Here is a 26856-nt window from a genome sequence, read left to right as displayed (position 1 = left end):
ATAACCCTTAGAAAATATTACCAAAGCCATTCTGGCCTTTTCAGGATAAAGCCAACACTTTGAGTTGTGTCCAGAAACAAACTGAAAGCCATTGCAACATTGAGCTAGCTCCTGTAATGAAAAGGGGTGATGCATTCTAGGCAGCCTTGAAATCCAGCCTCACGTTAGAGTCGTTCAGAGGTAATCAAAGCGTCTATTACAGTGACCAAGTGGTCATTTTCTAGGAATAGGGGTTGTTGTCATTAGTCTATGCTGGTAAGCGACTTCAGTTGACAACTGGGAATCCAGAAGCAATACCAGGTCCTGCACTACAACCAAGCTACATACCTGATTCCCAAAGGAGAACTGCCAAGACCCAAATCAACTGGGCTCCACCATTAATATTTCCATCTTGCCTGGAGTGTTTGTTTATTCACCCTCACCCAGTCCCTCCCAGTCTCTGGGCACCTCCTTTGAGTTTCTGTAGCCCTGCCTGGCTTCACTGAAAAGGAGAAACAGAGTGTCACCATACCAATAACCTATTAACCCCAATCTCTGGACAGCCTATCCCAAAGGTTTCAAAAAATATGGAGCAGGGGAAAGAGTGAACCCACAAGGATACCCACAAGGCAAGTCCCAAAGGGCAGAGTACCATTCCTTCATCACTAGATAAGAACAGGACTACATCTTTTCCATACCTACAATTGCTAGAGGCTAAGTGGAACTAGGTTTGTTAGTGATGGTTTCCTAACAGGCAATGTTTTCTGTGAGTCTGGTATGATTCCTGAAACTCTGTTACTCTTGGCATCTTTGTACAGATGAAGAACATGACGAACAAAGATGAGCGTATGAAAATAATGAATGAAGTTCTCAATGGCATCAAGGTGAGTGGCAGGGTCCAGATTGCTCCGTCACAGCAGTGAGCTATGCTCATCACGGCACTTACTTTGCCATCTGTCAGGTCTTGCATGACTTAGACTGACAAGGGATGTGGAAGTTGAGAGTATCATTTCTGGTCTCTGCTAGATGTTCCCTTGAAGCAGATGGATAAAGACCAACCTACCTACTTTGCCGTGTCTGCTTACCAATATATGGGATAGTTAAATTGTGGAACTCCCTGCCCCAGGATGGGGTGATGGCTGCCAACTTGGAAGGCTTTAAGGGGGAGTGGACATGTTAATGGAGGAGAGGACTATTCATGGCTAGTAGTTAAAATGGATACTAGTCATGATGCATACCTATTCTCTCCAGGATCAGAGGAGCATGCCTAATATATTGGGTGCTTTGGAACACAGGCAGGATAATGCTGCTGCAGTTGTCTTGTTTGGGGGCTTCCTAGAGGCACCTGGTTGGCCACTGTGTGAACAGACTGCTGGACTTGATGGACCTTGGTCTGATCCAGCAGGGCCTTTCTTATGTTCTTATGGGATAGGAAAGGGGCTGGATGCTGCCCAAGGCAGACATATGGCAGGGCAGGGTGGGGCCCCTTCTCTTGCTTTGAGAGGATGAGAAGACCACGCCACAGGACTGAACTCCATATTTGACTGCAGATCCTGAAGCTGTTTGCCTGGGAGCCATCATTTGAGAAGCGAATCGGATGGATCCGGGCACAGGAGTTGAAGGGGCTGCTGAACTTTTCCTACCTGCAGTCGATTTCCATCTTCCTCTTCACCTGTGCTCCTGTCCTAGTAAGACAATTCTAAGAATGGGACCGAGGTGTTGGGAGTAGGGTTAGGTTCCTGAGCAAGGAGCCTGGGCAAGAATGGCAGGATACAAATATGCATTCTGGAATTACTGTGCTAGAATTCTGACCTGAGAATGAGAAGAAGGCTAGATTACATTCTGGCCAGTTTTAAACTAATGTGTTTCCAAGGGCTTGCTAAATCAGGGCCTGGGCAAAGCATTGTATAAAGGTTATGGTTCCTTGCATTGCATTCTGTTTTTATGGTATACTTCATTGCATTCTTTGATAAAATGTTTCGATTCCTTCACCTTTTGCTTTTTTGCCATCAAGTCACATCGGACTTATGGCAACCCTGTAGAGTTTTCAAGGCAAGAGACCTTTGGAGGTGGTTCGCCATTGCCTGCCTCTGCCTCATACCCCTGGTATTCTTTGGAGGTCTCCCATCCAAATACTAGCCAGGGTCAGGGCTGAGAGTGTGTGACTGGCCCAAGGTCACCAAGCAAGCTTCCATGGCGCAAGTGAAGATTTGAAGCTGGGTTTCCTAGGTCCTAGTCCAACGCCTTAGCCACTACACCAGGCTGGGTCTCACACCACGCTGGCTCCTTCACACTAAATAAGATCATCTTCCTGATATCTGCAGATGGCAACTCTCATTTTTATGTCTCTGTGTTTGACAGGCTTGGGGGAGAGTATCTGGTTTGTGTTTCCTTTCTCTCTAACTGTGATGTCCACTCTGGCATCCAGGGTTACAGGTAGCCTTACTGATCATTAGAACTAGTGCAAGCTTATGCTTGGAATGTTTTGTTATCTTGGGGGCAGCAGAACTCTATGCATTCTCAGTATCAATAGATACCCAATCTGAAGAGCTCAAGGGTTGGGCTGTGTTAGCTGCTGCTTATCTTGTCCACAAGAAGCCAGTGTTGGTGACATCCAAGAGAAATCCATTTAGATCTTTAAACTCATGGGATCCTGCATCTGATGCAAAAGCAGGTATAAGCTGCTAGTCATGGAAGTAGCCTAACTTTCTCACTGAGACTCAAGGTGGATTATAATGTATTTTTAAAAATGCAATCAGACATGAACATCCAATCTATATATCCAATTCCCAAGTGTGCCCCCTATCTGCGGATACCTAAATCGGCGGGTAGGGGGCACACTTACTCCAAACAGATTTTTCTTCAAACTTGGGAGACTCCCCATGTTTGCAGAAAAACCTGAAATTAATAATAAAATATATGGGGTGGGGTTTAAATTCCCCAAAATACATTTGGAATGGAGCTGCTCAGTGTCCAGCCGTGGCAGTGGAGGACATTGGCGACTGCTCCTCTAGGCTGGCTGCAGAGGTGGCTGACACTGGCAGCTGCCCTATGCTCAGCAGCAGCAATGGAAGAAGACAGCAGTTGCTCCAGGCTGGGTGCGGCACAGACACTGGCTACCGCCCCGGGTCTTTGGTTTGATTATGCAATCCGTTTCTGACCGTCAGAGGTTGCCTCAATCTCCCCCCCCTGCATTTCCCTGTGTTTTGCCCACGTTTTCAGGTACCTGTTTTATCTTGAATTTGAAAACGTGGGGAGATGCAGGGGGAGAGTGAGGCGACCTCTGATGGTTGGAAATGGCGTGCATAATCAAAACAAAGACCCAAAGTCGTCAGAGGGATGACCGCGAGGGAAACAGCCATGCATAAAAGGCCATAGTGTCCTGCTTGTGAGGGTTTCCAAGGGGCAACAGACTAGATTTGGACTAAATGGTCATTTGGTCAGATCCAGCAATGCGATTTTTAAGTGGATGGGTCAAAGGGAATTGTATAGTATGCCCTCTTTTGGTAATTAATTTAAACTGGATCATAGTCTTTTGAAAGTTTAATATCTGGCGAGAAAAGAACAATTTAAATGAATGGGCACATCCAACTTGTTCATTCATCCAATTCCTCTCCATACTTATAGACCCCATCCCTTACGGCTTTTGTACATGTAGGCCCATTGGTTCTCAGCAAAGCCTTTTTGGGTGGTCAAACAGGATAGCTCCCTTTCTTTTTCACCAGCTGAAAAGCTGATTGGATCCAGCCCAAAATACTGTTAAATATACAAGAGTTATCAAGTGCAAATAGCAATTACTTGCTTCCTTTGAGGCAAGATGGTCGATGTAGTCGGTGGGGGCCCAGTGTGGGTTTGGCACAGAAAGTAAATCTTGGCAGATACAAAACCTTTCTCCCTTTCTTTTGTTCCTCCCTAGATGGGAGTTTTATCCTTCCCTACAACCTCAAGCCTTAGGGTGCTATAACTGCCTGGCTCTGTGCACTCCTTTAGTTCCTTCTACTCCTTTCAGTGTAGAATTCACAGCTCACCAGTGTGTCTCTTGGTGTGTCCCCAGGTCTCTGTGACAACATTTGCTGTGTACGTAATGGTGGATGAAAACCATGTCTTAGATGCACAGAAGGCCTTCACCTCTATCTCTCTTTTTAACATACTGCGCTTCCCTCTCACCATGCTGCCTCTGGTGCTGTCCTCCCTGGTGCAGGTGAGCAGACGTACCACAGATAACTGGTACCGAGGGAGAGATGATGGTCTCGCAGGGTTGGGTTCTGGGTTGTGGTGCATATCAAAATCCTATGCAGTGTGTAGGGCAGTGTTGTCCCTCAACAAGCCTTGATGTGTCCAAGCAACCCCATACCTGATGTTACCTCTCGACTTAACAGGTCAACGTATCTACAGAGCGGCTTGAACGGTACCTGGGAAGTGATGACCTGGACACTTCTGCCATATGGCATGACCCGGACACTGGTAACTGAAGGTTAGGGTTAGGGTCAGGGGCCAGGGCCTGCAGAATTCTGGAGTGAATGCAGGAGGCTGGTGGAAGTGTGCAAGATGATGGATGATGTTTGTGTCCTCTGCCCTTGGTGATGATTCTTTTCTGGCATTTTTACCCCCAGGCTGCGCTGTGTATTTTTCTGACTCTTCCTTTGCCTGGGAACGGAACTCTGATGCCACCATTAGAGAGTGAGTTACCACACGTGGGATCATTTGCACTGGAGAAGGGGGAATGGATGGGAGACTTGTGATCCTTTGATTTTGGGAAGGAGAGATACAGGGCAGGGTGGACTCCTTTTCTATTTGTGAGGGAGCTTAGCATGGAGAAGGTCTCAGGTTCAGTCCTCAGCATTTCCAGTGAAAGGATCTCAGGCCGAAGGTTCAGGGGAAGACGTCTCCCTACCTTGGACCCTGAAGAGCCACTGCCAGCCGAAGATGGCAGGACTGCATTAGGCAGACCAATGGTCTGACTTGTTAGAAAGCAGTTTCATATGTTCATATAGAAGAAGAAGAGTTGGTTTTTATATGCCGACTTTCTCTACCACTTAAGGAAGAATCAAACCCTCCCCACAACAGACACCCTGTGAGGTAGGTGGGGCTGAGAGAGAGTTCGAAGAGAGCTGTTGACTAGCCCAAGGTCACCCAGCTGGCTTCATGTGGAGGAGTGGGGAATCAAACCCGGTTCTCCAGATCAGTGTCCACTACTCCAAACCACCCTAACTCTCAGTCCAAGAGAGCATTGTCTCATGGCTCCTCTGATCAGGGGTGGCTTTCCTCTGGGCCCAGGGTCTGGCAACTTGCTTCCATTTACATCCTTCAGGTTTGAATCACCACTCTTGCATTGAATCTCATAGGGTGAACCTGGGGCAGTCAGTTTCTCTCAGCCTGACATACATCACAAGAAGGGGAGAAGCGTGCTGTAAACTGCTTTGGGGATAAAAGTAGGGTATAAATATCTAAATAAATAGCTACCTATCATGGGTTCATGTGCTACTTTTCCTTGCAGCATAACCCTGAAAATTCCACATGGGCACTTGGTGGCCGTAGTGGGGGCTGTGGGATCTGGAAAATCTTCTTTGTTGTCAGCCATGTTGGGTGAGATGGAAAACATCAAGGGGCACATCAACATTCAGGTGAGGAGAGAAGGGTGGGGTAATGCAAGATGGGAAACCAAGGCTGCTGGGTGAGGTAGTGGCAATATGGAGGGAGTGCAGCCCCGTGTGATGAAACGGATTTATGGGAAATCCACAGGGTTAATACATACGTCATGCAAACAAAGAGAGCAATGTGGTCTGAGCCATGCTCCTCCATTATGCAAAGACTCTCTGGGCTTTGTCACTGATGGGATCATCTTTCTTTATATGCCATAAACAGGGAGTATAAAACCAACTCTGACATTGTGTGCGAGAGGGTAGCATTTTGAGTTTTCTGCTGACTGGCAGATGGGCTGGAAGGTTTTCTGGGGAAAACAGAGGTTTTTTCACATTTCAGAGTGTGGATGTTGCCATTCATATGTCTCTGCCTGCCTGCCGCTTGGCTTATACACCTCCATAAAACTGTTTGTACCTGGTTGTTGATTTCTGCAGGGCTCCGTGGCGTATGTGCCTCAACAGGCATGGATTCAGAATGCCACATTGAAGGACAACATCCTTTTTGGGTCACCCCTTGATGAAGCCCGCTACCAACAGGTGCTAGAGGCATGTGCCCTACTCCCAGACCTGCAGCTGCTTCCAGGAGGAGACCTCACAGAGATTGGGGAGAAGGTACCAACTTTGGGCTCAGTGGCAGAAGGGGCAGGGTGGTGATCTGGGATGTTGGTACAACTACAGCAAGGAAGCTGAAAGGCTTTCCGGAATGCTGCAGCACAGTCATTTGTATGTAGGCAAACCAGTGACTCCTGTATGTCAGTAAGTTTAGCAGGCTTGTAAATAAGTCCAAAGGAGTTAATGTTTACATGCCCGATGTAGATAAAGTTTGGGTTGTGGAGATTATTGGAAAACTACCAGCCCATCTGGTTTGAGAACATCTTGCCCTTACTTTTCCAGAAAAGAAGAATGTCTGCTTTTGTGCACCCTCAGTAATTTGTTTGAGATTTTGTTAATGTTTGGTTTGGTTTGTGACTTGATCTATAATCTTTGTCTTGGCTCATTTCCTTAACAGATCTGCAGTTCATGGGTTCTGAGTTCTTGTATTGTGCTTGTAATAAAATTTTAGTCTGGGCTGTGTTAGGTTCTCTGGCTGTTTTCTTATTCAGGGAATTAACCTAAGTGGAGGCCAAAAACAACGTGTTAGCCTGGCAAGAGCTGTATACAACAATGCAGATATCTACTTGCTGGATGATCCCCTCTCAGCTGTGGATTCACATGTAGGACGACATATTTTTGACAAAGTACTGGGACCAGATGGGCTGCTGCAGCATAAGGTGAGTTTTTATTGCCTCATGGGCCTAGGTTTGTGGAGCTTATGTGAAAAGATAACTTATTGGGGAGAAAGTGGGTGTCAGGCTTTGGAGTTTGGCTGAATGGAACTGGAGTATGCTAAGCAGGGTTTCTGGGGCCATTCTTCTAGGGACGAGAGACTATTTTGTTGGGGAAAGGGAGACTGTGGGCTTTCAGTGCACACAGTGGTAGGATTGTGAAGAATGGGCTTAGGTTTGAAAAGTAGGTAGGGAAAAATCAGAGCTTTGAGTGGGTGTGTACTCTTTATAGGCCCTGCCTGTTTACAGGTACAGGTCTAGGTCGTGGTGTGGCTGGTATGGATGCCATCTTGATAATGTCTTCTGAGTTTTAGTGTATTGGTTTGTACCACAGACGCGGATCCTAGTGACCCACAGCCTGAATTTCCTGGCCCAAGTGGATGACATTGTGATGCTGGTGGCTGGGGCTGTGTCAGAACAGGGTTCTTACAGCACCTTACTGGCTAATGGCAAGGAGTTTGCTCAGTTGCTCAACACGTATGGGAACCAGCAAGAAAACATACCTGAAGAGGATGTTATAGGTAAGAGGCATCACCCTAAATCAGGTTAAGGGATACTAGTTGAGATCACCGTCCACAGTGCACCTTGATGAAGAATGAGTCCCATATCAAAACTGGTTTCTGAGCAAAAGAGACAAATACCCATCTATATGGTGACCTTATATGGTGGCCCCTAAGAATCTCTCTTCTTGTAGTTCCCACCATCCTGATGTCTGATCGTTCCATGCTTTTGACTTTTAGTGGGGATGGGTGAGGAGCTTGAACTAGATGGAGACCCTGAGCCTGGAGCTGAAGAGATGCCAGCCGACATAGTGACCATGACCCAGAAGAGCGAAGCCAGTATCCAGCAGAAAAACTTCACCCGCAGGTCAGGGCCTTTCAATAACTCAGGCCAGACCCCATAGCCAGTTTGTCCTGAACTGACTTCCCTGTCCTCCTCTATCACCATCCTGTCTCCTTTTAGCCCCTGCCTAGCCCAGATGTTTTAGAACATTTGTCTGCCTAGTCCAGTTAGGCCCTGACGCAGGGGTGGGAGGAGTCCCCTTAAGAAGCTGGTGGCCTCAATTATTTATTTATAATCATGCATTTTATCCCACCCAGAACTAGTTATTTATTTATATTCATGCATTTTTATCCCACCCTTTCTCTGAAACATTCTCTGTCTCTTAACCTTGGTGTTGTCATGATGTTGCCTCAATTCCATAGTTCTGTCCTGGCCTCCTGTTTGGACATCCTGGGATTCAGAGCATCCTCTTAGGATTTTGTGCAGCCTTGCTGCCTTCAGCCACTTCTCCTGAGTTGGGGAGAGCCAAAGCCAGCTGATGTAGGACAATGACATTGGAGATTGGGGGCCAAAAACTAAATGTGAAGAACTGTGCAACACCATTCAGCATCACAGATAGGACCGGGTAGTGCAATGGCGGGAGGGAGGCAGCGTGGTAAAGCCCGACCTCATCAAATCTTTGAAACTAAGCAGGGTCAGTACTTGGTTGGGAGACCTCCAAGGGAGGCTCTTCACAGGAAGGCAATGGCAGACTAGCTCTGCTTCTCACTTGCCTTCAAAGCCCCTTGCTGGGGTCGCTGTAAGTTGGTTGTGACTTGAAGGCACTTGGAAACGTTCATAGTGCAGTGCAAGGGCAAGAAGGGAAGACTATGGAAACTACCCCTCATTTTTGTCCTTCTGTTCCAGTCTTAGCAACAGCAGCAACATGTCCCTTGTCAAGGCCAGTCAAAGAAAACTGAAGGATATGAAGTCTGTGGGGGAAGTGAAAGGACAGAGGCTGATCGAAAGTGAGGCTGTGGAAACTGGCAAGGTGAGAGAGTGGTACCAAAAACATCCTTTTGACTGATAATTTGGACACACACCACAGTGGGTCTTGAAGAGAAGGAAGTAGGGATTACATAAGCCTTGTCACATAGCTGGGCAGAGAACAGAGGAAAGCCCCTTTACAAGAGGTAGCCGGGGACTCCCCATCCCATCAGCTCCAAGAAAGAAGGATAATAATGCTTCGCACCATGTCCTCCTTTATAATTGGACCTGATCAGCGAAGCCCATGATAGCCTTCCATTTTTGTCATTGTATTTAAGTACCCAGCTTTCTGGGTGTAATGTGTAGATGACTGGGGAAGGTAATGGCAAACCACCCCATAAAGATAGGCTGCCTAGTAAATGTCAGGATGTGACAACACCCCATGGGTCAGTAATGACGCAGTGCTTGCAAAGGGGACTACCTTTACTTTTTGCTTAAGTGCATGCTAATGCACATGGGCTGGGAATGTAATTGCTGTTGCAGGATACATCATGGAAACCCACCATTAGGCAATTGGCTAATTACAAGTCTTTACCCTGCAGGTGAAGTTCTCTGTGTATCTGCAGTACTTGCGCGCTGTTGGGAGCGGATTCTCAACATGGGTCTTCATTGCCTACCTAGGGCAATATGTGGCCTTTATTGGTTCCAGCCTGTGGCTTAGTGCCTGGACGAATGATGCTCAGCAAATCAACCAGAACTACTCAGCCACCCAACGTGACATGCGTGTTGGAGTCTATGGGGCGCTGGGTGTGGCCCAAGGTATGCCTCTGAGAAACACAGCTGATTGTGGAATGTACAGTGGGTAGGATCTGTCCCACCCCCATTGCAAGTTCTGGAAGACAATTGGCTGGTGAACTATAGTTGCAGGAATTGTGGGTGAGTTTGATGGCAGTCAGTGTAGTCAGCTGATAGATTTAGGCCCTGTATGTAGAATACAGTAATTTATACCATCCAAAAGACTTTGAAAATTCTGAACACATGAAGCTGCCTTACTCTGCATCTGTAACGTATCCTTTGATTGGCAGCCGCTCTCCAGGGTCTCAGGCTATGGTCTTCCACACTGCTTGTTACCTAGTCACTGATTGTGTGCACAAATATTTAACATGGCAAGGCTGATGCTGCCTGGCGTCCAGAGGTGGGAGTGGCAAGCATAGCATTTATCTCCACTTCCCCTCAGTCTGCCTTGCTGCCTGCCTTTATACCAGTGGGTGAAGGCAAAACTGCAGCAGTAGCACTGCCTTCAGCGACCAGCCCTCTGTTGGGATCCAAAGTTAAAGCAGCTGTCCAGAGTGGCAGTCTGCAGAGAGCATTGTTAAGGGACCAGTTAGAATCCAAAGGATTTGTGGGATCCCAGCAGAAGTTTGAGAACTAAAGAGCAGAGTTCCAAGGCAGGTGGAGCAATGCCATACTCAGCTTAAATTCCTCAGGATAGCCCTGCCAGCATCTCCATAAGCATCTGGCCCTCATCAGCTCATGTATTCATTCCAGCTATCTTCCTGCTGGCTGGATCCTTCCTTGCTGCCCGTGGTGCCATACGAGCCTCCCGCATCCTCCACAAGCAGCTGCTCAGTAACATCCTCCGAGCGCCTATGAGTTTCTTCGATACGACACCAACAGGCCGCGTTGTGAATAGGTTTGCCAAGGTAATGAGTTCATGCTTTGCGAAGCCTGCAAGTTGTCTGACAAGCCAAGGATACAAAAAATAGGCCTCACAAGCCAGGGGCTTGGCTTGGAGGAATGAGTTAGTGCTTCATACAATACCATGCTGAGAGCATGTTGGGAAATGGGCATGAACTCAGTTTGACACATGATGTTTTACAAAGGCTGTTTGTCCGATCAGATCTAACTTAGCTCGTGCATGGCCCAGAGTTTCTTCACAGATGCATATTATCCCTCAAGAATTCAGCGATAGTTGCAGTTTCCAATACACACTAGGAGCTGATGTGGTGAAAGAGTGTAAGTCTAGGACACTGGAGACAAGGGTTCAAAGCCCCACTCAGTCATGAAGTTCACTAGATGACCTTGGGCCGATCATTCTCTCTCGGTCTAACCTACCTTACATGATAGTTGTGAAATGGGTAGGGAGAAACCACGTATGCCACTCTGAACTCTTTGGAGGAAAGGTTGGATAAAAGTAGGTAGATGCAAACAAAAGTAGGCTTGATGCAAACAAACTGAAAATTTTTATACAAGCAAATATTGAACTGAATTTGTAGAACACAAAAATATGAATTGACACAAAAAAATAAGGGATATGTGCCTTTCCTGACTAGGTTTCATTGTGGTGCATGTTGATCCTCAGTTAATTGGATGGCTTAATACATGTTCTTAATACATGTTCAGTGCCATCATTTTATACCTGTGGCCAATGGGATTGGGACCATGAATTGTCTTCCTACCACCACCACCCAAGCTCCATGGGAACAGGGACGTATTTTTTCCTTATGTGACACTGCAAAGCACCATACATACTAATGGCACACTATATAAACTGAGAGCCAGTGTCAGGTAGCTGTTAGATTGTTGGACTAGGACCTGAAAGACCCAGGTTTAAATCCCCACTCTGCCACGGATGCTGGCTGGGTGACCTTGGCCAGTCACAGCCTCAGACTAACCTACCTCACAGGGTTGTTGGGAGGATAAATCAGAGGAGAGGAGAAGGATGTAAGCCACTTTAGGGGGGGCAGCGTATAAGTGAAGTGAAAAACAATGATTTAAAACAATTACCAGTGTGCAGTAATTGCCTTTTGCGTTGTTCGTGCCAATGTGGTGTAGTGGTTAAGAGCGGTGGTTTGGAGCGGTGGACTCTGACCTGGAGAACCGGGTTTGATTCCCCGTTCCTCCACATGAGCGGCGGAGGCTGATCTGGAGAACTGGATTTGTTTCCCCACTCCTCCACATGAAGCCTGCTGGGTGACCTTGGGCTAGTCACAGTTCTCTTAGAGCTCCCTCAGCCCCACCTACCTCACAGGGTGTCTGTTGTGGGGAGGGGAGGTGATTGTGAGCTGGTTTGATTCTTCCTTAAGTGGTAGAGAAAGTCAGCATATGAAAACCAGCTCTTCTTCTTCCTCCCATTCATGGAACTCCGCAAGCAGGGGGTTTCAGCCTCAAGCCTCCTCTTCCAGTCAGCAGCCCTTCCAGGAATGGAGAGCTCCCCTACTAGGACGGCTGTTAACCCTTAAGGTGGCACACAGGCATCTCGCTGGATTAAGCTCAAGCTTGGGGCCTATGAACTGTGAGCCAAAGGAATTCACTGAATGGATCTCTCCTTTTCAGGCTCCCTCCTTCCCCCGAAAAAAACTGTCCTTAAAATCAGGTGACCTTCAGGAACAGAGCTGGCTGAAGCACAATACCTCAGCAAGGAAAACTCAGCAAAAATTACCATCCTCCACTCTTAGACAAGCTCTTACTTAGTTGTCAGTAAATTTCCCATCACGCCTCTTCAAGAAATCTTGGAAGAGTGAATGTAAGAAGGGAGAGAAGAAGGGGATTTCTGCCAGTATATCCTCACACAACTCCCCATATCCAATTCTGTTCGCAAGGGCCCTTCAATGCTCAAGAGCAGCTTTTCAGCAAGCAACACCATTAATTAATTAGCCCGTTACCATTGTGCATCTTGTATCCATTCTCATACAACACATTGTGCACATGGAAATGGGTCGGCAGGCTTGTTCTTTTGATCTGTGTGGGACTGTGCATTTGCACTCCTTTTATATGCAGAAGGCATTGTCCTTACTGTTAACAGAAGAGTATCACTAGATGAGGGTAACTGGCTTTCATAGCATATGGCGGGGGGACTCACTCCATAAACCACTTTTGTTCATGGTTCATAAGATTCTGTCCTGTACATTGAGATGTAAAAAATGGACATAGAATGCTAAATGCTGTTTCTGTAATGCAAATGCAAGCAGTGATATATGGTGCAGAGGGGAATTATGAGCAACATGTTGAGTTACATAGAACAATATGCAAATTAGAAAATCTGAATTAGTTCAGAATGGACCAGAGTGAGAGTGTTGGTTGAATGCAGTTCAGAAGTACTTTATTGATATTACAATGGAAGTATCACCAAAGTACAGTTGAACTTATAGATCTAAAAGTGCTCCCCACCCTGGTCCAGCAGCATTTCAAAAGATTATTGTTCATAATGCGCAACTTGGTCTAGGCTTAGCTTATACAACGCATAAGAGGTGCCCTGCTGTATCAAACCAGTGGTTCATCTGCTCCATCATCTTGTTTCACAGTGGCCAACCAGTTGCCCTGGAGGGTCAACAAAAAAGTAGTAGTAGAAGAAGAACTGGTTTTTATTCCCTGATTTTCTGTATCTTTTAAGGAGTCTCAAAGAGGCTTACTATCACCTTCCCCCCCACACACACACAACAAGCACCTTGTGAAGTAGGTGGGTCTGAGAGAGTTCAAAGAGAACTATAACTAGCCCAAAGTCACCCAGCAGGCTTCATGTGTAGGAGTGGGGAATCAAACCTGCTACTCCAGATTAGAGTCCTCTGCTCTTAACCACTACACCACACTGTCCAAAGCCTCCCCTGATGTTGCCTCCTAGCACTAGTATTTAACATGGAGGTTCTTTTTAGTCAAGGTGGTTAGTAGCCATTGATGGACCTCTCTGACATGAATCTGTCTAATCCCGCCTTTCAGGCTGCCTGTGCTCCATGCCACCAGCTCTTCTCATCTTCCTCTTCCTTTGCAGGACATTTTCACAGTGGATGAGACCATTCCAATGTCATTCCGCAGTTGGCTGAGCTGCTTTTTGGGAATTCTCAGTACCTTGCTGCTGATCTGCCTGGCTACACCTTTCTTTGGAATTGTCATTGTTCCACTGGGTGTCCTCTACTACTTTGTTCAGGTGAGGTGAGACTCAGTGTCTCTAGGAGCATCCTCTTACTGACAACGTGTCTCCATTTAGAACATTTTCTTGAACTCCAGGACTTCATTTCCAAAACCTACCCTGCTGCTCATTAGTGCTGAAGACAACAGCCCTTTTTAGATGTTCTGAAAGTGGGATAATGAAAGTGCCTGGGATGTGGAAAATGGGATGGCCATAGCAAAACTCCATCCTCAACCTATATGCTTTCATTGGAAACCATGGATGGATATGGCATATCTCCAGTGTGATTAGGAGCCATGCTGGGGTTCCTGTTGGTGGTATGCGCCTAAGATTGATTTGTACATGCATTGAGATAAATGTCAGGACTGGAGCTTGCTGCCGTGAAACTACCCCTTGCCCTCCACACGTGTTCATTATTTTCCTCCAAATATCTGGAAAGACTTCTAGTCTTTATAAATAACTAGACCTGTTGGTGTGGTAGAATTTCTGTATAAGAAGTCTTGCTTATTACCTTGAGATATAACTGCCTACTAGCACTGTTAAACTGCAAACTTACCCTTGTTTACTTCATTTATACCCCACTGTTCGCCCCAATGAGGACCCAAAGTGGCTTACAGCATTCTCCCCTCCTCCATTTTATCCTCTCAATAACCCTGTAAGGTAAGCTAGGCTGAGAGTGTGTGACGGGCCCAAGGTCACCCAGTGAGCTTCCATGGCAGAGTGGGGATTTGAACCTGCGTCTCCCAGACCCTAGTCTGATACTGTAACCACTGCACTAAACTGGCTCTACCCTGCATTCTCAAGTGGCACCTATTACTTCTTTTTATTCTAAATAAGGTAACCGCTCTGTGATTTTTCTCTTCCTTTAGCGTGTAGAATTTGGCCTCATTTTGAAAGAAAAGTAGGAATTTCACAATTTGGAGCAATGAAATTCAGAGACCAAATGTCTTTTGTATCAGCTCAGAAAGCTATTCCTGTGTAGAACGTTTATTTTTGGAAGGAGTTATGTCCATGAGCTGCTAGGAAATGATCACATAACCAAAGTGTAGAGAAACTGGTCTCTAACACGCTGGCAGTAGTAAGTCTTGACTGTCTGGTCACACTGCAAACTACACTATACAGTTTCTGATTTCTCAGAGATTGCTTAGCCCTCCCTTCTGTAATACCTGAATGTCTTGGCTAGTTTGAAGAATATATGTAATGGGGAGGGGCCGTGGCTCAGTGGTAGAGCATCTGCTTGGCATGCAGAAGGTCCCAGGTTCAATCCCCGGCATCTCCAGTTAAAGGGACTAGGCAGGTAGGTGATGTGAAAGACCCCTGCCTGAGACCCTGGAGAGCCGCTGCTGGTCTGAGTAGACAGTACTGACTTAGATGGACCAAGGGTCTGATTCAGTATATGGCAGCTTCATGTGTTCATGTGTGTACTGTCACTGAATATTCCAAGTGCCATCAATATAAAAAACGTACACTTCATTTTCTGAATAGTTTGCCTGATATTCATAAAGAAAGGGACCACAAACTAGTACTGAGTGAACACATTTAAGGCTGTTGAAATCAGTGGCCTTAAGGATATTTAACTCCTAGACCAATCTGGCTCCTTAAAAGTCTATTGATAGAAAACTCTCCCTCAAGTTTCCTTTCCTAGTGTGGACTGTTTTGGTGAGTGACACATTTTGGTAAGCCACATCTTTGGAGACTATTTTTGTTTGCGGTAACGATATATAAAGAAACCTGAATCCCACTTTTTAACAGAAATCCAGCATTCTTTTTACAAACCAGACTTTTATCTTTTTTCAAAAATGTTTTCCTGGGGCTTGGAGCATTTTGCTTGCTATGTTGTACTACAGCTGGCAAAGCAGAGATGAAAAATTACAGTTACCACTCTTACAGAGTTTAAAGAGCATCTCCTTGCTATAATAGTTTGTACTCTGCCTTTGATCTGGCATGCTCAAGGCTTGGGTTATCTTCTATGCAACCTCTTTGCAAATGTACCAGTGACATGAAGTGTTAAACAAGGACTGAAAAGGCATGATTTCTGGAGTCCTAGCTCAAGAATATGTGCAAGGATGTAGGGCCTAGTATTTCTCAGTCTGAAGGAAATTATTTTTATGAGGGAAAGGTAAATTACCCCCTCCCCCCCCACACACACACAGCATGACTGTGAGGTACCCACCCTGCTTGTGCACCTCATGGGGATGTCTCTCTACTCCTAGCAATTCTATGTGGCCACATCCCGCCAGCTGCGGCGCCTGGACTCAGTCACCCGGTCTCCCATCTATTCCCACTTCAGTGAGACAGTGTCAGGCCTCTCTGTTATCCGGGGCTACAGGCACCAGGAACGCTTCCTTCTACACAATGAGAAAATTGTGGACATCAATCAGAAGTGTGTCTACTCTTGGATCATCTCCAACAGGTGAGACTATAACGTGGTCAGGCTCAGTCTGTTCTGTAAAAGGACAGAAGGAGCCATTGGCCTCAGGGGGGCATCAACAAGTGGGTTTTCCCTGCAAGGCCAGAAGCAAAAGTTGTTTTCTTATGGGTTTGTCTAATGACTTGCGTCTACCTCAAAGTTTTGTGCTTTCCCTCTCAGTCGACTGGGGGAAGGCACGGCCTGGTCGTTTGATAAGCTGTGCTTGAGTTGAGAGAGACATTATTGAGATCCTGAAACACTGGAGCTGCCCTCTTCCTCCTCCGCTAGGTGGCACAGTTTGGATTAGTTATGGCATAGATTGAGGTACTGTCTGCGGAGCTTGTGGAAAGCTGACTTGATCCTTCCTCATGTCCCTTTCTACAGGTGGTTGGCTGTACGCCTAGAATTTGTGGGCAATCTGGTGGTTTTCTTTTCAGCACTGCTGGCTGTCCTTTCCAAAGACTCTTTGCAAAGTGGCATTGTGGGACTGTCCATCTCCTCAGCTCTCAACGTAAGTGACTGAGGAGGGGTCACCCTTGGTCAGAGAGGTGGGCAGGCTAGAGCTGTTCAGTATGTGCACTGACAAGCCAGGTACTGGATTTTAGAAATCTTTTAGGATACTGGTTTGTCATTTGTATGTTTAGGATACTGGATACTTTTAGGATACTGGTTTGTCATTTGTATTTTTAGCACTGTAGTACTTACAAGCCACCATGTGTTGCAAATAAAGTGAGCTATAGATCCGTGTTGAGGGAAGAGGAGCCTGCCCTAATGAAACTCTGGGCCCATTTGCTGGGTAGTACAGGGAAGGGGGAGGATTGGAAGAGGATGCTGTTCATGGAAAGGGACGCTAGTTCCCAGCGTCCAAGTTCCAGCAAGTAACATTCTTTTTGGAGCTTGCAGATGTGCCCACATAGGACATGGTGGCATTCACTGTATAAGCGCTTGGTACAAGTGGTAGGGCTGGAGAGGGACAGCACTGTGACCACTCCTCTCCTGTTGAGCAGGTGACCCAAACGCTGAACTGGTTGGTACGGATGACATCAGAGCTGGAGACCAATATTGTGGCTGTAGAGAGGGTGCATGAATATACACAGGTGGCAAATGAGGTATGAGCCATGGAGTTGTGAACAATAGTAAAAATATATTGGAGAAGGGGGGGTGGTTGTAGCAGGTTTCCAAAGCTGTGGGAGAGAGGCTCTGATGAAATATTTTCCAGCACCTCGCCTGATGCCTTTTCTGCCCCCATGCAGGCACCATGGGTGACAGCACAGAGACCACCTCCCAACTGGCCCAGTAAAGGGGAGATCTGCATCATGGACTACCGGGTGCGTTACCGACCTGAGCTAGAGTTGGTTCTTGATGGGATCAGCTGTGATATCAAGAGCACTGAAAAGGTGAGGTCCTGCTGCTGGGAAGTAAAACATGACTGTGTGATCTCTTACTTAGAAGGGATTATATTAGTGGGGAGAAACCTGTAGATGTGGGGATGCGGTGCTCAAAGACGTGATCTGCTGGGCTTCACATCTCAATTTCCAGGCAACTCAACCACCAGCAGTCGCCTTCAGACCTGAAAGTCAAGAATAGTGGCCGCTGTGTGCACCCATGTGGAGAGTCAGCCAGAGCAGGGATAGGGATACAGAATGATGGCCAGCCAGCTAACTGAATGGGTCAGATAATTGGGGGGGGGGGAATCTGACAAACTTACCTGATCCTTTGGGATCCTGTCTTTTCAGGTTGGTGTTGTGGGCCGAACAGGAGCTGGGAAATCCTCCCTCACTAATTGCCTCTTTCGCATCCTGGAGGCAGCTGGGGGAAAGATTCTGATTGATGGGCTTGATATAGCCACCCTTGGCCTACATGACCTGCGCCAGAACCTTACCATCATCCCACAGGTGAGACACTAACCAGATCTGGATTGATGGTGCTTGTGGCCAAGCTTTGCTTGATGAGGAGTTGAGCCCTGATGCTCTTGCTGAAGTGGTTTTTGTGTCCTCTTTCATGAGATAGCCAGGGTAGTTCTCTTGGAGCAAGGTTTCCTTTGCCAATTGCTCATGCTCTGTGGTCACAATATAATATAGCTCAATGAAAAGAGGGACACAGATTGAAGAGGATGGTATAAGGCCCGTGGCAATGGTTCTATACCATAAGTCAGATATGCCCTATGCTGCAGCAATAAAGGTTATATCCTGCTTGCATCTCCTGGAAGCCAGCAAGATCAGACCTTTACACGTGGCCTGAGATATCTGCTTTCCACCCTTCTATCTTTTTAAATCTCACAACGTTCAGCCTGATATAGAATCCTAGTGGGCTCAAAAGCTTGTACTATGTTTTGCATCAATTAGCCTGATCTCGTCAGATCTCAGAAGCTAAGCAGGGTCAGCCCTGGTTAGTATTTGGATGGGAGACCACCAAGGAAATCCAGCGTTGCTGTGCAGAGGAAGGCACTGGCAAACCACCTGTTAGTCTCTTGCCATGAACCCCCCCCCCAAAAGGGGTCGCCATAAGTTGGCTGCAACCTGACAGCACTTTACACACACACACAATACAAGGTACTGTACGGATTTTGTTCTTGTGTTTTGGATGCCTGCCCACAGCCAGTGGAAGACCTGGTTGGCTCAAACTAGCCCTTTTCAACCCTGAACCCTTTTTAGCTGCAGAATCTTGTTCATTCAGTTCTTCATCCCAACTATCACTGCTTCTTCCACACCAAGGGCCCATGTGGTGTAGTTTAAAAGAGCAGTCTGTTCTTTTCCCCACTTCCCATCTAGCCTAGCATCTTCCACCTACCATTATCTTTCGCCTCCACACTTGCAGGATCCTGTTCTCTTTTCGGGGACCTTGCGAATGAACTTGGACCCATTTGACCAGTACTCAGATGAGGAGATCTGGCATGCTCTGGAGCTAGCTCACCTGAAGTCTTATGTGTGCGGCCTGCCTGAGGGACTGTCCCATCTAGTGAGTGAAGCTGGAGAAAACTTGAGGTACTGGATGGCGAGGGCTGTTGTGGCACTCTGCCTGTGTCCTTACTGCACAGGCAGATCCTCAGCCTCCCTGGCCACATTACTCTCTTTCCATCACAACTGGGCTTCTCGTGGGGAGTATTAAGTGGACTGATGTTTGCCTCAATCTCCTTCTGTCACTCTTTTCCCACAGCGTGGGGCAGAGGCAACTTCTCTGTCTGGCACGAGCCCTCCTCCGTAAAGCCAAAATCCTGATTCTGGATGAAGCCACAGCGGCGGTGGACATAGAAACTGATCACTTGATCCAAGAGACTATCCGCAGCGAGTTTGCCAGTTGCACCATGCTCACCATTGCTCATCGGCTACACACCATCATGGACAGCAACAGGTATGGGGTGAAACTGGTCATGCACAGTTATAGTGTCCAGGTCTTTGTTCCCTCCTGAAGAACAGAAGGGAGAGAGAGCCTGGAATTGCCTCCAGCCCTGCAATTACAGGAAAGGAAGTATCTTCTGTGTGGCAATGGTCTCAGCTGTTATTCAGTAATCATAGAATCATAGAGTTGGAAGTCCAACCCCCTGCACAATGGAGGAAATTCACTACTACCTCCCACAAAACCCCCAGTGGCCCCTATTCCATGCCCAGAAGATGGAAAAAAAAAAAACCTCTAGGATCCCTGATCAATCTAGCCTGGAGGAAAATTGCTTCCTGGCCCCAAAGTGGCGATTCCCATTACCCTGGGCATGCAAGAGAGGGCCATGAGAGTCAAACACTGATGCAACCCTTCCTGCCCTCGCACTCATGATCTGCCTAAGTTCACAGAATCATCATTGCTGACAGATGGCCATCTAGCCTCTGCTTAAAAACCTCCAAAGGAGAGCCCACCACCTCCGGAGAAAACGTGTTTCACTGAGGAACTGCTCTAACTGTCAGCAAGTTCTTCCTAATGTTCAGCTGGAAACTCTTTTGATTTGATTTCAACCCACTGGTTCTGGTCTGACCTTCTGGGGCAACAGAAAACAACTCCACACCATCCTTTATATGACAGCCCTTCAAGTACTTAAATCTTTGAATTCCCACTGAACATTCCTAGAAAAGAAACAGCACACTCAAAAACCACAGCCCAAAAAGCTGGGGGCCGATTCAAAATGTCATATGCTGAAACGGCCTTTAAAAAGCCAGGGTTTTTAAAATCCGTGAATCAAGTAGGGTTGTTCTGATAGGCAAGCAGAAAAATTGTTTCAGCATGTAGCACGGAGGAATGTATGTTCGCAACAACTTTAGAAAGAGCCAACATACTTAAGCAAAAAGCTAACCAAGTGATTGAAAACCTCGAAGTTTAATCCACGTGAATCAAGATTTTGTTTCCTTCTTGGGAAAACAGACGTATGGTGTGGCCATTTAGTTGCTGTCACCATTTGCTTCCCCCCCCCCCAAATAAAAAGCTTCAGCATTTTGCCCTCTTTTAAACAACTCTCTGGATTAGATTGAACCAGTTTCAGTCTCTTGAGTCCATTTTCTTTGCAATAGTTTTTTCCCGTTACCATTCTAGGAGTGAGTGAAAGAGAGGGATGGCCATTTGGGTGCTGGCATGCATGGAAGCTCAGATTTCTCCCTCTTCTCATCTCCAGAGTGATGGTGCTTCAGGCTGGGAAGATTGTGGAATTCGACAGCCCTGAGCAGCTGCTACAAGAAGAAGGCATCTTTGCTAGCATGACAAAGGAGGCTGGTATTGTGGGAGCCCAGGACACTGCCCTGTGAGGGACAAGGGCAAGCCAGAACAAGGCAGGGCTCACTTTGTGCTGCAGGATTCTGTTGAAGCTGCCCAAGGGCCAGCCTCTGCTTCTTTGTAATAACACACTTCCAACTATTCGCAGTGGCCACCTGGGCTGTGCTTTCAGTTCATGGACCAGCTCCTGATATTATCTGATAGTTTCCTGATGCTGAACCCAAGTACAGGCACAACCTGGCTCAACAAGAAGATTGTAGCTTTCCTGTAAGCCAGGAAAGATGTGTTGAAGCCATATTTTTAAAGGTACGCCTTTCCTTTAAGATGCAGCTCTGAGGATGCCAACCTTTTTTTTTGCTGAGTGTGTGTGCGCACAGCGGTGGTGGTGTCTTTTAGACTTTCCCCAGTTTCCATGCCCTACACTAGGCCACAGAGGCTTTTTGCTTCTGCACTTCCCTTCACTTTCATGGTATTCTGGAAGTTCCACTAGTTTCTTCTTTGTGTGCTCCTCCATCTGGTTTTTCCATGTTCACTTGAGCTAGAGTCAGGCTTAAGAGTCAGATAGGAACTTTTAGAACACTAAAAAGTGTAACAGGAGTCATTGTTTTGTAATCCTAGTGCCAAACAATCCAGTTTCTCACCTTCTTTCTGGCCCAGATGGTGGGGTTTGGGGGTGAGTTGTACTGGACATGAGAATATAGAATCTGGGGTCCATTACTTTTAAGCACTCTCACCCTACTCATAGTGCAAGGTTCAAGGGGACTGTAATCCCATTCATGACCCTTATTCTTAAGGCAATATTTACTGTTCATAATTGGTCCAATACATTATTTTTGGTGCTACTCTAATAGCTTTTGTGCTGATGGTACTGGTGGCTCAGGTTCGCTGCTTGTAGAATAGGGAGGGAAGGAAGGGAGCAATGGGGGCCAGGGCCAAGGGGCTGAATATACACCGACACAAGTCACTTCCAAAAGAGAAACTTTATTTACAAAACAGCAGCTCAGCAGTAGCACTCAGAAGGGAAACTGCACCTCTTGCACTGTGCTCTTACCTTGGAGCAGGAATCCTCCATGACTGGTACCCAAGAGACAAACCAGGCCCAGTATCACCCTCACACACAGATTAGAGCATCCAAGGTGAGCAACAGACACACCTGAAGAGGAGCCAAGGAGCCCTAATTGTCAGCACCAAGTAACACTGTGGCAAAGGGAGGCTTGCGCAGTGGCCCTCAGGATACCCTTTTGTTGGCAGCAGCCAGCAACTCACTCAGCTGCATCACTGGCTGAACCGACCTGCACCCTGCCCTCCTGTTAGACCCCAAATGGAAGAATAAGCAAGATCCCTCCCGGATGCGTCAACTCCTGCTAGTTTTCAACCTTGGTAGTCAAACAGACTAAATGCCTATTTCGAGGGGGAATGAACATTGCACAGCACAGCTGACTGCTCCCCCTCTCCCCAGCTAGGCAATGAGGTTCTGATGCACAGGAGTAACAGGAGAATCCTTGGGAACACCTCATTCAACTTCACTGGAAATCTGGTCTGACTCTCTACCAAATGCATTCAACGTGGACCACTAGGGAAAACAGAGCACTGAGTAAGACTCCCTGTTGTGATCTTCTGTCTTCTTCCAACAGCGATTTAAGGCACCAGTTTTTGGCTCAGCCACATCATGTCTCACGTGTACTCAGTCTTCCGAATGTAACTGGATGGCACATAGCCCCGCCTCCCGTGTGCCTCTGCCAACCACCACTCCGGGTTGCCAGTGATGTCTTCGAACTGCAGGATCTTTAGTCTTTGATTGGCTGTTACGCTCAGTTCATTTGAATTCCGACCCTTGAAGGTGTAAACAGCGTAGTAAACCTGCAAATGAAAAGAAAGACAAGGAGATCAATGGCAACACAGAGAGCAAAATGCTTCAGCTCCTATCCTGCACCACTCTGAACCCTACCAAAACATCCTATTAGAAGAAGAAAAAGGGTTGGTTTTTATATGCTGACTTTCTCTACTTTTTAAGGAGAATGAAGCCGGCTTACAATCTCCTTCCCCTCCCCACAACAGACACCTCGTGAGGTAGGTGAGGCTGAGAGAGCTCTAAGAGAACTGTGACTAGGCCAAGGTCACCGAGCAGGCTTAATGTGTAGGAGTGGGGAAACCAACCCGCTTCACAAGATTAGAGTCTGCCGTTCTTAGCCACTACACCAAGCTGGCTCTGCTGTGCAGTCCCCTACATTAGGCGGGAGTATGGATTCAGACAGGTATGGCTCTTCTCCATTTCTTGGGCCTATACCTCTTTCCTGTTCACCTGGTTTCCTTTGGACTCGTTGTTCATCCTAGAGCGGCCATCCTCCAGTGAAGGCATTGCCCTAGCCTTGGCCCGTGCTGTGTGTCCATTGCGGGAGTCAGGGGTACTGTATCGGCGAGATGCTGGAACACGGGGCAGCTGAGCAGTTTCTACAACAGGGCCCATTTGAGGTTGACAGGCAGCATCCACTTCTGAGGAGGCTTGAAGAGAACTGTTCAAATCCCCCTGGGAACCAGAGTCCTCCGCAGGCTTCTGAGTGATGTTCACCGACACGTTGCTCGGGGCACTGCTGCCCAGGGACGAGGAACCGCTGTGCTCAGATTCACTGGAGGAAAGGCTCCCTACAGAGGCATCTGAGTGGCTGCACCGTGGGTTGTAAGGCTTCAGGAAGGAGCTGTACACAAAGCCTTTGGTCACTGTGGAGATGAGGAAAGGTCACGTTACAAGTGTTGGTGGGGAGGTGGGCACCAATCCCACACACGAGGAAGCCCAAGCCCTGTCCAGAGTCAGCAAGATCTGCTCTCACTCACCTCCGTTGTCAATGAGCCAGCGGTTCTGACTGCCCATGGGGTCCTTCTTCTTGATGACGCCCACCAGGTCCCCCTCCAGGAGGGACACATCCAACTCCTGAGCTGCGTTGAAGTTGCGCTCTGCCTGGAAGAGCTTGTCAGGTGGATACCGTGCCAATAAGGCTGCGCGCAGATCATCTGACTGCAGCATGTAGCTGGGCTAAAAGAGAAGCGAACGGTGCCTATGAAGAGGAGGGAAGTGAAGCGGCACTCCAGCTGCGTGCTGGGCTTAGGCTCAGCCTTGCAGATGCATCAGGCCCAGGCTCGTAAACCGCCCATGCTTCTGCCAATTCCCACATTTAAATATCTACTTCCGCCCCACAGAGAACAGCTCCCAACCCCTCCCTGCCCGTCCCTTCCATCTCACCATGCTCAGGAGTGGTTGCCTTCGGGCCGACTGGCGCTCTAGACTTTTCCTCTCAAAAGGTTTTTTGGCAGGAGAGATGGTCTCTGGGAAAAAGGTGAAGACCTGCAGCTGCTGGAGGACCCGGCTGTGCTCTTCCTGGAAGATGGCAACCAGGTTCCCTTCTCTGCCAACAACCTGCAGTAGCTGGGAATAGGACAGTGACAGAGCCATGAGAGCAGAAGAAATGTGGAGCCTGCCAACCGTCAGCTAAGCCAAGCCACACTTATTTACAAAATGGGCCAGTTTGAAGCCATGCTCCAGTTAAGGCAGTGGTTCCCAAAGTGGGCAGTACCAAGCCCTGGGGGGGGATCACCTTGGGGGGGGCACTAAGAGGCAGGGGAGTGCCAGAGGTGAGTGCCTTCAACTGTTGAATAGGGTAGGGGACGCTGGGGTTGAGTTTGTGGGTGATGGCCCGAAAAGTTTGGGAACCACTGAGTTAAGGTAAACCCCTTAAGGCCCAGCACCAGCAAGGCCAACTTGACCTCTTGTCCGCACTAGGAGGTAGCTTAGTGTTGACAGACACATCCTAGATGAATCTCCTCACTCCATGGAGTCTTTTGTCCCAACCGGGCCTCCTTATTCAGACCCCTGTTGCTTTTTTCCAGTTGCATTTTCCAGCCAACCACCACAGGACAAGCTCACACAGGAGAAACACAAAGACTGGTGCAAAACACAGTTGCCACTTGCAACTCTTGAGCTGCGTTGACCTGGATGGGGAGGGGCTGTGGCTCAGTGGTATAGCATCTGCCAGGCATGCAGAAGGTCCCAGGTTCAATCCCCGGCATCTCCAGTTAAAGGGACTAGGCAAGTAGGTGATGTGAAAGACTTCCACCTGAGACCCTGGAGAGCCACTGCAGTCTGCGTAGGCAGTACTGACTTTGATGGACCAAGGGTCTGATTCAGTATAAGGCAGCTTCATACGTTCATGTGTGCCACTTGCAACATCTGTGTGGGGAGGTTATGGGAAAGTGGAAACTGAAAGGCCAGCCCACCCCCTATGTCAGAGAGAAAGCAGCAACAACCCAAACCAACTCCCCAGCCTCACAGCCAACTTTCAAATAGCACTGGATCCACTTAAGGGCATGGTGTTTTTTCTCCCACTCAACAATCGTGGGATGGTGGGTTGTTCGCCCATTGGAAAGATGGAAACTGGAGCTCTTCTGTCCACAGCTTTTCATGGAATTTTTTTAAAAAAACCTCCTGCCCATCTCCTTGCATTCTTCCACTTCCGTGTACTCACCGAGAGCAGAGGTTGTAGTTCCTGCAGTGCCAGGCGCACGAAGTCACAGTGGGCCTCAGCATAGCCCCGCAGACAGCTAGTGAAGAGCTCCTTAGCACAGCACTGGAACTTGGGCAGCTCGTCCAGCAGCTGAGTGTTCAGGGCCTCATAATTGTTGCGTGCCGACTGCAGCTCTTCCAAGGTCCGCTTGTCCTTAAGCCTCTCGGCGCGCTCCGTGCAAGTGTGGAAGTCCAGGAGCTTGTCGAAACGTTTCTGCACCAACTTGTGAGGCCCGGCAAACATGTTCAGCAGCTGGTTCAGAGGGGAGATCACCAACCGCTCCGTGCGTTCCTTCTACGAGACAAGAAAAGGGATGCTTTACATCACAGCACCCATCGCTGTTTGTGGGCTGTGTCATCTTTTGCCCAAGTGTCAGATTGTTCTTCCATTACACATTACGCTAGCACAAAAACACGAGGATTTCCCAGCACTTTGGAAAATTCCTTTTGGTTGCAACCCTAAGTACTCTTTCCAGAGGGTAAGCCTCACTGCCTAACACAGAACTAACGTCTGAGTAGACTTGCTTAGGATTACTCACATTTGTTTATAGTGTAAAGAGGTCAGAAGGGTTTCCTGCCCTTTCCAGCATCTCACCAGATCTTCTTCTAGGCTGCCTTGCGCTCACTGTCCCTTTCTATCCCAACTCCTTAACCCAAGGTTTTAAGTCTTGTCCAGCTACCAGCAACACTATCATCATCTCGTACAGTCTCTCCTCCCCACTTCCCATTTGATGCTGTGTATTCCTTATCTCAATGCTGAAAGAGATTTCCCAAGTCTCTTCCAACTACAGCTTCCCACCCCCCACCAGTTTCTGCAGCAGTCTGGGAGCAGGGGGCATAAAAACTCACGAAATCAGAGAAGAGCTGGTCGCTGATAAAGCGATGGACCTTCTGGAACTGTTCCAGCTCTGCGCTGCCCTTCTCCATACACAGGTCCCACATACTCACGGCTGCCGTCACTTTCACACAAGCCGACTCCTGAGAACCAAGCCACACACAGAGACGTCAGCTCCACCACCCTATAGCTGAGCCTGTTTAGGGCCCTTCACTGAAATCCACTTCAGTTGAGACAGTTATGTCCTGTTTCTCTGTCCAATGGGAACCCAAAGTGATTTACAGAATTATCCATCCCACCTTCTGTTTTTATCCGCCCAACAACCCCGTGAGGTAGACTGGGCTGAGAGTGTGTGACTGGCCCAATGTCACTGGGCAAGCAGAGTGGGGATTCTCAGCTGGGTCTCCCAGACCTTCAACCAACCCTTTATTCGCTCCATCACAGAGGCTGTAGTCACTACCAGCCCCCAGAAACACAGAAAGACCCCAACCGAGACACAAAAATTGCACAGGATCGCGGGAGTTCACATCTCATCAGCCCCACTTGGCCCCCAAAAGCTCAATCCTTCTCAAGGTCGCCCCCACACTTATTCACCCGGACATGCTGAAGGTAAAGGGAAAGGTCCCGGATGAAAGATTTGATCAGCCGCTCCTGCATCCGGAAATTCTTCTCCGTCTCCTCGAAAGCCTCATCCTTGAGCTGCAAGGGAGACAGAGCGTGTTGACAGGCGCTACGGAGCTTCCTGAGCCCTCAGGCCAACGTG

General features: G+C 47.8%; 2 protein-coding genes across 2 annotated transcripts in view; one reads left to right on the top strand and one right to left on the bottom strand.

Moving 5' to 3' along the window:
* ABCC2 (ATP binding cassette subfamily C member 2) overlaps positions 1-20735 on the top strand; it is a 40528-nt gene extending 19793 nt beyond the window's left edge. The window contains exons 11-32 of the mRNA XM_056849330.1: positions 798-863; positions 1530-1667; positions 4034-4180; positions 4359-4443; positions 4593-4659; positions 5477-5603; positions 6057-6233; positions 6725-6892; positions 7281-7467; positions 7687-7813; positions 8636-8759; positions 9298-9514; positions 10244-10398; positions 13464-13619; positions 15815-16014; positions 16396-16522; positions 17019-17120; positions 17265-17408; positions 17748-17906; positions 18829-18995; positions 19168-19362; positions 20606-20735. Coding sequence (XP_056705308.1) covers positions 798-863; positions 1530-1667; positions 4034-4180; positions 4359-4443; positions 4593-4659; positions 5477-5603; positions 6057-6233; positions 6725-6892; positions 7281-7467; positions 7687-7813; positions 8636-8759; positions 9298-9514; positions 10244-10398; positions 13464-13619; positions 15815-16014; positions 16396-16522; positions 17019-17120; positions 17265-17408; positions 17748-17906; positions 18829-18995; positions 19168-19362; positions 20606-20735 — 3165 coding nt within the window. The remainder of the gene's footprint in view (positions 1-797; positions 864-1529; positions 1668-4033; positions 4181-4358; positions 4444-4592; positions 4660-5476; positions 5604-6056; positions 6234-6724; positions 6893-7280; positions 7468-7686; positions 7814-8635; positions 8760-9297; positions 9515-10243; positions 10399-13463; positions 13620-15814; positions 16015-16395; positions 16523-17018; positions 17121-17264; positions 17409-17747; positions 17907-18828; positions 18996-19167; positions 19363-20605) is intronic.
* Positions 20736-22317: 1582 nt separating this feature from the next.
* DNMBP (dynamin binding protein) overlaps positions 22318-26856 on the bottom strand; it is a 41009-nt gene continuing 36470 nt past the window's right edge. Inside the window, exons 10-16 of the mRNA XM_056850015.1 lie at positions 26688-26792; positions 26108-26236; positions 25221-25553; positions 23942-24124; positions 23536-23734; positions 23006-23421; positions 22318-22563 (exon numbers count right to left, since the gene is read on the bottom strand). Of these exons, the coding sequence (XP_056705993.1) occupies positions 22378-22563; positions 23006-23421; positions 23536-23734; positions 23942-24124; positions 25221-25553; positions 26108-26236; positions 26688-26792 (1551 nt within the window). The 3' untranslated portion in view covers positions 22318-22377. The remainder of the gene's footprint in view (positions 22564-23005; positions 23422-23535; positions 23735-23941; positions 24125-25220; positions 25554-26107; positions 26237-26687; positions 26793-26856) is intronic.

The sequence above is a fragment of the Euleptes europaea genome, chromosome 5 (genome assembly GCF_029931775.1).
Source record: "Euleptes europaea isolate rEulEur1 chromosome 5, rEulEur1.hap1, whole genome shotgun sequence".
NCBI classification, from domain to species: Eukaryota; Metazoa; Chordata; class Lepidosauria; order Squamata; family Sphaerodactylidae; genus Euleptes; species Euleptes europaea.
The sequence above is the reverse complement of the archived record's forward strand: the minus strand, read 5'-3'. Positions and strand labels throughout refer to the sequence as shown.